This window comes from Zingiber officinale, chromosome 1B (genome assembly GCF_018446385.1).
Source record: "Zingiber officinale cultivar Zhangliang chromosome 1B, Zo_v1.1, whole genome shotgun sequence".
Taxonomy (NCBI): Eukaryota; Viridiplantae; Streptophyta; class Magnoliopsida; order Zingiberales; family Zingiberaceae; genus Zingiber; species Zingiber officinale.
The window spans coordinates 34238655-34248482 of record NC_055986.1 but is presented as its reverse complement, the minus strand read 5'-3'; the positions used below and the strand labels follow the sequence as shown (position 1 = coordinate 34248482).

Below are 9828 nucleotides of genomic sequence, written 5' to 3'. Positions count from 1 at the left end.
ACCGGAGGCCACTCGGATGTCGCCCCTCGCTTGGCGCAGGCTACCTGACCACTTGTCCACCTCCGATAACCTCCAACCATCCGCCCAAATATAAACTATAGCCTGGGGGACGATGAATCCATGGAAAAATTATAATCAATTGTGACTAGATCGCGATCACAATCGATCCATAACTTATCCATCTCCGGTCCATCTTTTTTTGGACGGATCTGCCCTCCATTTGCCATCCCTATTACGGACATCCGCAGAAAAGTAGACAAGAAACCCTAGGTTATTGTATATATAATAGGCTCCACATCCTCGTCTCTTCGATCTCTCGCGTCTTCCCCGTGTGGTTGCTCCATTCCTTCGTCGCCACGAATAGTGAGGGAGCATTTCCCGCTTGCCGATTCGGTGTGCTGGTAAGCCATCTCTGGTTTGTGTAGTTCTTCTTCTTTCTTTCCTTAAAATTGTGTGTGATTTGGGTTTAGTTTCGTGATTCCGATCGGTAATTATGCCTTTTGCTGCAAAACGATAGTATTTTGTAGAATTTGTTTGGCCTATGTGGGATAGCTGGATCTGAAGTAGGTTCTACCCATTTTGTTGTGATTCATGTCGGTTCCTTATTCCTGGATTGAGATAGCTTTGTTCTCGTATTTTTCTTGTATAGTAATTATTAGATTTTGAGCATCAGAGTTTTTTTTTTTTCCTTTTAGTTTTGACCTTCAATTGATACTTGGTTTATTTTGGCATGTCTTTGTAAACTGCCTATTTTGGCATATTTAAATAGTAAAACAAAGTAGAAATTTCTCCTCGTCTTGGCTGCCAATTCATTTAGTTGCATTTGTACGACTGTGAATACAGTTTGTTCCGCTGAAGTATTTTATTAAATGCCATCATTTGTTTATCAGATTTTATTGCATCGAGACGTTTTGCATCGATCATAATTTCTTCGATATTATGAGGAGTCATGTTTTTGTGACATCAAGTATCTCGATCAATTATGCCCCACCTACACGATCTGTTTGTTCAATATTTTGTATAATGTTGGCCTGCGATGAATTTTTGGATATTTATGCTTGGTCGTTTCCTTCCAAAACCATTTTTCCCCGTACATTTTTGTTTAGGTGTTCATATTAAAGACCTCAGTTTTTGTGCTTAAGATTGTTAACATTTTACATTAAAGTTAGTATAGCTATTTTTGTTCTTTATAATATCGTTGGTTTACCTACGGTTTGTTCAGAGTTAGCCATGCTGTTTGTTTTACAATTTAACCCAATGATAGTTTCAGAATCTCAATGATCTCATTGTTAAGATCAAAAGGAAAAAAAGAACTTTAATGGATAGAGGATCTGAAGTAGGTGGGATAGCTGGATCTGAAGTGGGTTCTACCCATTTTGTTGTGATTCATGTTGATTGCTTATCCCTGGATTGAAATAGTTCTGTTCTCATATTTTTCTTGTATATTAATTTTTAGTTTTGGAGCATCAGAGTTTGTTTCTTGTAGTTTGAACTTCATTGATACTGGATTTATTTTGGCACACCTTTCTAATCTGTCTATTTTGGCATATTTAAATAGTAAAACAAAGAAGAGATTTCCCCTCTTCTTGGCTGCCAATTCGTTTAGTTGCACTTGTACGATTGTGAATTCAGTTTGTTCCACTGAAATTTATTATTATATTGTGTTTTTTTATCAAATTTTAAAGCATCAAAGATTTTTGCATCGATCATCATTTCTTCAATATATGAGTCATGTTTTTGTGACATTAAGTATCTTGATCAATTTTGCTCCAACTATACCATCTGTTTGTTTAATATTTTGTATAATGTTTTCCTATTATGGATTTTTGGATCTTTATACTCGGTCCTTTCCTTCCAAAACCATTTTCTTTTGTCTCCTTACATTTTTGCTTAGGTGTTCATATTAAAGGTCTCATTTTTATGTGCTTAAGATTGTTAACATTTTACATTAAAGTTTGTATATTTTTGTTCTTTATAACATCATTGGTTTTTTTTGTGAAACTATGACAAACATGCATATCAAACGAGGAAAAAGAAGACCAAGAAAGACTTGGTTAGCAACAATAAAACAAGATAAAATTTATTTAAGTATAGATGATGATGAAGGGGAGCCTTGGCGCAACGGTAAAGTTGTTGTCATGTGACCAAAAGATCACGGGTTCGAATCCTGGAAACAGCCTCTTGCAAAAAGCAGGGTAAGGCTGCGTATAATGGATCCTTCCCCGGGACCTCGCATGGCGGGAGCTTCATGTACCGGGCTGCCTTTTGTTTTTTTTTTAAGTATAGATGATGATATAGTAGGAGATAAAGCTCAATGACATAAAAGGATCCATATAGCCGACCTCACCTAGTGGGATAAGGTTTGGTTGTTGTTGTTGTATAACATCATTGGTTTTTGAAGGGGAGCCTTGGTACAATGGTAAAGTTGTTGCCGTGTGACCTTGTAGTTATGAGTTTGAGTTGTGGAAACAACCTCTTGCAATGTAGGGTAAGATTGTGTACAATAGACCTAATGTGGTTCGACCCTTCTTTGAGATCCCACATTAGTGGAAGTTTTGTGCACCGAATTATCCTTTATAACATCATTGGTTTACATACTCTTTGTTCAGAGTTTACCATGCCAATGTTTTACAATTTAACTCTATGATAATTTCAGAATCTCAATGATTTCATTGTTAAGATCAAAAGGAAAAAAAACACTTTAGTGGATAATGGGTGGTAGTGATTGGTCATATACAAAGTATCCATCGGATATAGGCAAAACAATGTTAAACCCCTTGTGCTGGTGTTGATTTTGTTGCAGAGTAACACTACAAAAGAAGAGTTATTCTATTTCTAACTTTTTTCCATTGAATATATGTATGTTTGTATCTGTGTATATATTTAAGAGTTTTATCATGATAAATTAAATTAGATTATGCCGATGTTGATATCTCAATTTATACTAATGAGGCTGTTGCTTGTCCTATGTGTAGATTTCATTCTCAGCAAGTCATGGCTGATCAAGTTAGCCACCCAAATATCTCTCAAAAAACCATTTGCCAATCCCAGCTTGGTTATAGATTTTCTCATGACGTGCACAGTGTTGCTGGTATCCTCAAGCCTCATTTGGTATACCAAAGCTATTTCACAACTGTGAACTACATGAATGCCCGACATCAAAGTCCAGTTATGTCGGCGTGCAGAACTTCATATGATGTATCAATGCTGTCATCTTCATCACCTATTTTCGTGAATGCACCTGCAGAGAAAGGGCTTGCAGGTTTTGCTATTGATTTTCTCATGGGTGGAGTCTCTGCTGCAGTCTCCAAAACAGCTGCTGCTCCCATTGAGCGTGTGAAACTTCTAATCCAGAACCAAGATGAGATGATAAAATCTGGTCGTCTTGCTGAACCCTACAAGGGCATAACAGATTGCTTTAGACGAACAATCAAAGATGAAGGTTTTGTGTCACTGTGGAGAGGCAACACTGCCAATGTCATTCGTTATTTTCCAACTCAGGTCAGATATACTTACTTTTGAAGTTTTAATTCAGTCATAGCACCTCATTCTGTTATACAAGATTTCCAATCTTTTAGTGACAAATGGAGATACCTAGATGCAATTTTATGGGCTCTCATTAACTATACCATTTCTTGATCATTTACTTTTTATTTTATGCACAACACTTGACACTTTTAATCTTTGATTGGAAATGGAGCTAGAAAGCATTTAGTTTATGTCACGTACTTGATTTGTGCTCAGAGGTGGGAATCCAATTTTTTCTTCACCATGAAATTATTTGTTGTATTTGTTTGCTTCTTCTACATAAGCTGTGGATTAGTACTTGATTCGTGTACAAGTTGCTTGCACTTTGGCTAAGTAGCATGACGTGCCCTATGAAATTGCTAATTGCTCTGATTTGCAATGAATTAAATTATCTAACTTAGATACTTTATTCATGAAGTTAATATTTTCTATTTATTCACATCTGTTAGACTGATTCCTTATTGGTGTTAATGATATATTCAAAGGTTAGCATTTCGTCAGTGCCATCATGTACATGTACATTTATGTTTTTTTTTTTAAATAATACATGCTTATCACGACCTTCTACTATCTTGTCAGGCTCTGAACTTTGCTTTCAAGGATTACTTTAAGAGGATGTTCAACTTCAAGAAAGATAAGGATGGATATTGGAAATGGTTTGGTGGGAATCTTGCTTCTGGTGGAGCAGCTGGAGCCTCTTCTTTACTTTTTGTCTACTCTCTGGATTATGCCAGAACTCGTTTGGCAAATGATTCAAAAGCTGCTAAAAAGGGTGGGGAAAGACAATTCAATGGCCTCATTGATGTCTACAGGAAAACCTATCAGTCTGATGGCATTGCTGGCCTTTACCGTGGATTTAATATTTCGTGTGTTGGAATCATTGTTTACCGTGGCCTCTACTTCGGAATGTATGATTCATTGAAGCCAGTGATACTCACCGGAAAATTACAGGTATACTTAACTAGTTGATCAGATTTAAGATCTTTTCTATGTGATTGACAATTTCATTCTGATCTTTTTCTATTGAATGTTTACAGGATAGCTTCTTTGCTAGCTTTGCCCTTGGCTGGGTGATCACCAATGGTGCTGGACTTGCATCTTACCCCATTGATACCGTTCGCAGAAGGATGATGATGACCTCCGGAGAAGCTGTCAAGTACAAGAGTTCCCTCGACGCTTTTAATCAGATTTTGAAGAAAGAGGGTGTGAAATCTCTGTTCAAGGGTGCAGGCGCTAACATTCTCCGAGCCATTGCTGGTGCCGGTGTGCTTGCTGGCTATGACAAGCTGCAACTAATAGTTTTTGGAAAGAAGTATGGTTCGGGTGGTGCTTAAGTCATGATATTTTCTGAGATCTGACGATGATGAAAAATTAGTTTAGTTTTCAATTACCATCTTATTTTGTTTTTGAATTGTTAGGTTCGAATAGTTTTGCAATTTTTTCTGAAACTAAACTTAAATTGCAACTTTGAGGAATTTTTTCAACATTAAACATTAATTATGCTCGCTTCAGATTTTGATGAATGATTAGATCTTCAGGTTTGCTGGTTGATCCCTCAGTGTGCTCTGGCAAAATATGTTGTAGATATTTCATCTGTTTAATGAGATTTCTTCTTGATATTTGAATTATATTATGGAAAAAATAATTGTTCCACTTGATATACTCGGAATTGGAATCAGAGAATTGGAATCAGAATTACAAGTTCTTTTCTAATTTATCTTGTAATTTTAAAATAAATATAATCCATTAGGTTACATTTTGTTTATAGATAAGAAAAGATTTCCTTCATTTATGTATTTTTTTAGTTCAAATAAATCTATATAAATGAAAAAATAATTCATAAAAGAATGATTTTTAAAGTAGATTTTCTATGAAATTAATAATAGAAATATAATCCAACTAATGGGATTTTTTTTTCGTCGGTAATTTTATCAATACTACTATTTTTTCTAATAGTGAATAATATAATCCAGCTCGATTTTCAAATTGCTAACTTTATTTAGCTTGTAACTTCGAATAAATCCATTTATTTGTATTTGTATTTTATAGTTTTCCCAGTATTTGACGTGGTAGAAAATTCATGGTTAATATTTTTGTTTCTATAAACAATCAACTTAAACTTGCCTGTTACTTTCAGTTTGTTCTATGAATCCCCTTTTGTCCTATAAATTCCTTTATAGCTTTGCCTTTATACACACACGTTGCGCACACAGTCGTGCAGTGTTACTTTATCTTCTATTTTATTAAAAATCTTTTTCTTTATTAATTTTAATGAACCCTAAAATAAATTTAGGTTAATATCCTTTTTTCTATTCACACTCAAAATAATTTCAAGATTTATTAGTAATTTCACAAGTGAAATAATCAGTGATCTAGAGTTCGAGACTCAGCTGCGGCATATTATTATGATTTTTTCTCATCATTAATTTTCTCTGGTTGTTTTATATAAAAAAAAATATAGTTCTCTTTAGTTCCACATCTTAGAATTGATAATACTATTATCAAAGGAACTTCTATAAATATTTTAAACCAACAATATTAAAAAATATACTTTTCTTAATTTTTTTACTAAGATAAGTATAATATTAAATTAAATTAATTTTTTTTATCGGGAAGCCATAAGGATGACACTCGAAAATTCAAACAATTCGGATTTTCAAAGACTCAAATAATTCAGATTTTCAAAAGTCAGGTACTTTACCTTAATGACTCTACTAATGACTTTACTTTAATATTTTAATGCTAAAATACTTTAATTAATATAATTTCATTATAAAGGGTCAATGTGATTTCAATGTATTATATTACATACGCGACACGTCTGCACGATCACTAGTATATATAAAGTTACGTGTGTGTACAGTGTAACTTTTTATATATAAAGTTATGTGTGTGCACAGTGCGACACACCTTATGCCGCGTGATTGTGCGCAAGGTAATTTTTTTTAAAAAATTTTGATGATTTTTTTAAGTTTTTGATTATGTTAATAAGATTTTATTTTTAAAATTTAGAGGTCAAGTTATAGTTATGAACCAAGTCGCTCATGGGCTATTCAAAGTTCGATTCGATAAAAGCTCGTTTGAGATCGTTTAATTGAAGGCGTTGGAATTCCGTTCAGTTTCAATTTCCGTGTACAAAAAATTGTACAAGAACAGAACCTTTCCTAGCAACCCGCATTTTCGATCAGTCATGTGTTTGATCAATCAAGCAAGTTCTTGAATGATCAAAGAACACCTTGATCGAAGTACAAGATCACTGGCTTCTTATGTTGGTATTCCAAGAACGAAACAAAAAAAACTAACTAATTATGCAGCGGAATAAAAGAACTAGTTGTACCTTTTCTTTGTAGCTAAATACCTCTTGATCTTTTGCTGTATTCCTCTCCTCTTCTTGGACGTTGTGTGGATGACGATCTACCAAGACAACACCACCCTCCTTCTCTTCTCGGTTTCCAAACCGCCGACCACAAAAGGAGATTTTAGGATGGGGTAGCATCTTCTCTTCTTCCTTCTCCTCTTCTTCCTCTTCTCCACTTCTTCCTCTTCTTCAAGCCGCCCCCCACCAAGGAAGAGGAGGGGGGCGCCAACCCTAGTTGTGGAGGAGGAGGGGTGGCGACCACAAGGAAGAGATGTGGCCGACCCTAGGCGAGGAGGAAAGGGAGGGGCGTCGACCACAAGGAGGAGAAGAGAGAAAATTAATAAGATTAGGTTTTAGGAGCCACCACCTACACCTTGGTTACAAAGAAAGAAAAATAACATAATTCTGTTTAGAAAAAATCTTCCTTTTATTTTTTATAACCAAATTCTGTTTAGAAAAAATCTCTCTTTCTATAACCAAGTTAAACCAAACTAAGTTAAGTTAAACCAAACCAAGTTAAACCAAACTAAGTTAAGTTAAACCAAATTAAGTTAAGTTAAACCAAACCAAGTTAAACCAAACGAAGTTAAGTTAAACCAAACTAGTTATGGATGGGTGGATGCGAGGCTTTATATAGATGCTACAACAAGGACCTAGAGAAGGAATTGGTTTAGGCCTCCTGATGGGCTTGGGCTTCCTGTGTTCGGCCCGAACACCCAACTCAAGTGCATCAATAATAACCCATACCACTAAAGGGTTATTATCGAACTACCGCACCAATCCCATATTACAATATGAGCTCATTCTTATCATGAGTGTGTTAATCTCCCCGTGTTTAAGATATCGTATATCCGTTAATTAATTGAGTTACTGACAACCTAATTAATTAACATCTGATTCCAAGAGTAGTACCAGTCAACTTTATTATCATGCTGGACTAAGTCCACCTGCAAGGTTTACATGATAATCCTTATGAGCTCCTCAAGGGGACATCATTAACCTAAATAATTAGGACACAGATTTCTTCTATAATCAACAACATACCATATAAATAATACTATCTCACAACTCATCGGACCTATTGATTTGACAAATAAATCTCACCCATTGATAAGTTAAAGAAATAAATACTAAGTATACGTGCTTGTTATTATATAGGGATTAAGAGGACGCACATCCATAATAACAGAGGTTATGATTTTTTATATAGTCAGTATAAATCAAACAACCTCAAATGGTCCTGCTCAATATACACATAGTGTACTACTGTAATTTTATAGTCAAGACAAAATAATACCAAATTACACTACAACCGTTCCAATGGTTTGCCCATATCCATCTTGGTTGTGAGCTATTATTTATAATTTATAAGGAACCGATAACATGATATTCTGTGTAGCACCACACACCATGTTATCTACAATATAAATTAAATAGACAACTGCATTGATATATATATATAAATATAAAATGTAGATATTTGACTAAAGTGATTCTCATTTCAAAATATTTCAAAACAGATGTTCATACAAAAGCTAGGCTTATAGTATATATCCCAACAATCTCCCACTTATACTAAAAGACTATGCTGTCATAAATGCTGCCATACATCTGATTCTCATCTCCTCAACATGCCAATCAAAAGCTCTCGCCGGAAGGGCCTTAGTGAAAGGATCTGTCAGGTTATCTGCTGGTGTAATTTTGCCGACAACAACCTTTCCTAATTTTACGATGTCTCGTAACAGGTGGTACTTGCGCTCAATGTGTTTATTTGCCTTATGGGCTCGTGGTTCCTTCGAGTTTACTACTACAGCACTGTTGTCACAATAAATTATGATAACTTTGGGCAAACCAGGAATCACATCTAAATCCATCAAGAAATTTTTGAGCCATACAGCTTCTTTGGCTGCCTCAGAAGCCACCACATACTCACCTTCCATGGTGGAGTCTGAAACACATTTATGCTTAACACTCCTCCATGCTATGACTCCACCTTCTAAAGTAAACACATACCTCGAGGTTGATTTACTGCTGCCCCTATCTGATTGGAAGTCCGAATCCGTATAACCCACAGGGAGCAAATCATCTGTCTGGTAAACCAACATATAATCTCTAGTCCTTCTCAGGTACTTTAATATATGCTTTACGACAGTCCAAAGTCCTGGTCCTGAGTTACTTTGATATCTGCTAACCATGCCCATGACAAAACAGATATCTGGTCTCGTACATAGCATCACATACATTAGGCTTCTACAACCGAAGCATAAGAAACTGCCTTCATCTTCTCTATCTCCTTTGATGTATTAGGACACATCCTTTTAGATAAAGGTACTCAATGCCGAAAAGGTAGAAAACCTTTCTTGGAGTTTTGCATGCTAAAATGAGCTAGGATAGTATCGATGCATGAAACTTGGGATAAGCACAACATCCTTTTCTTGCGATCCCTTATTACTTTGATCCCAAGAATATGTTCATATTCTCCCAAGTCCTTCATATCAAACTTCTTGGACAACCATACCCTTACGTCTGACAACACTTTGACATTGTTGCCAATGAGCAAAATGCCATCTATGTATAGTACAAGAAATACCACCACGTTTTCGACACATTTCTTGTATACACAAGACTCATCCAAACACTGAATGAATCCATAAGACTGGATCACTTCATCAAATCGGATGTTCCAAGATCTCGAAGCTTGCTTCAGTCCATAAATGGACCGATTGAGCTTACATACAAGATGCTCTTTGCCTTTCGCAATGAATTCCTCTGGTTGCTTCATATAGATGTTTTCTTCAAAACTTCCGTTAAGGAAAACTGTCTTGACATCCATTTGCCAAACCTCATAATCCATATGAGCAGCAATAGATAAAAGAATCCGGATAGATTTAAGCATGGCCATCGGCGAAAAAGTTTTCTCATAATCGATTCCCTCTTTCTGA

The 9828-nt window shown here is 35.5% G+C and overlaps 1 protein-coding gene across 1 annotated transcript; it reads left to right on the top strand.

Annotated features, from left to right (window-relative positions):
• The first annotated feature begins 264 nt into the window (after positions 1 to 264).
• On the top strand, positions 265 to 5051 carry LOC122054669 (ADP,ATP carrier protein 1, mitochondrial-like). The gene is made up of 4 exons (XM_042616112.1): positions 265 to 401; positions 2976 to 3501; positions 4108 to 4479; positions 4566 to 5051. The coding sequence occupies exons 2-4, from the start codon at positions 2995 to 2997 to the stop codon at positions 4860 to 4862; spliced, it is 1176 nt and encodes a 391-aa protein (XP_042472046.1). The 5' UTR covers positions 265 to 401; positions 2976 to 2994; the 3' UTR covers positions 4863 to 5051.
• Positions 5052 to 9828: the final 4777 nt, after the last annotated feature.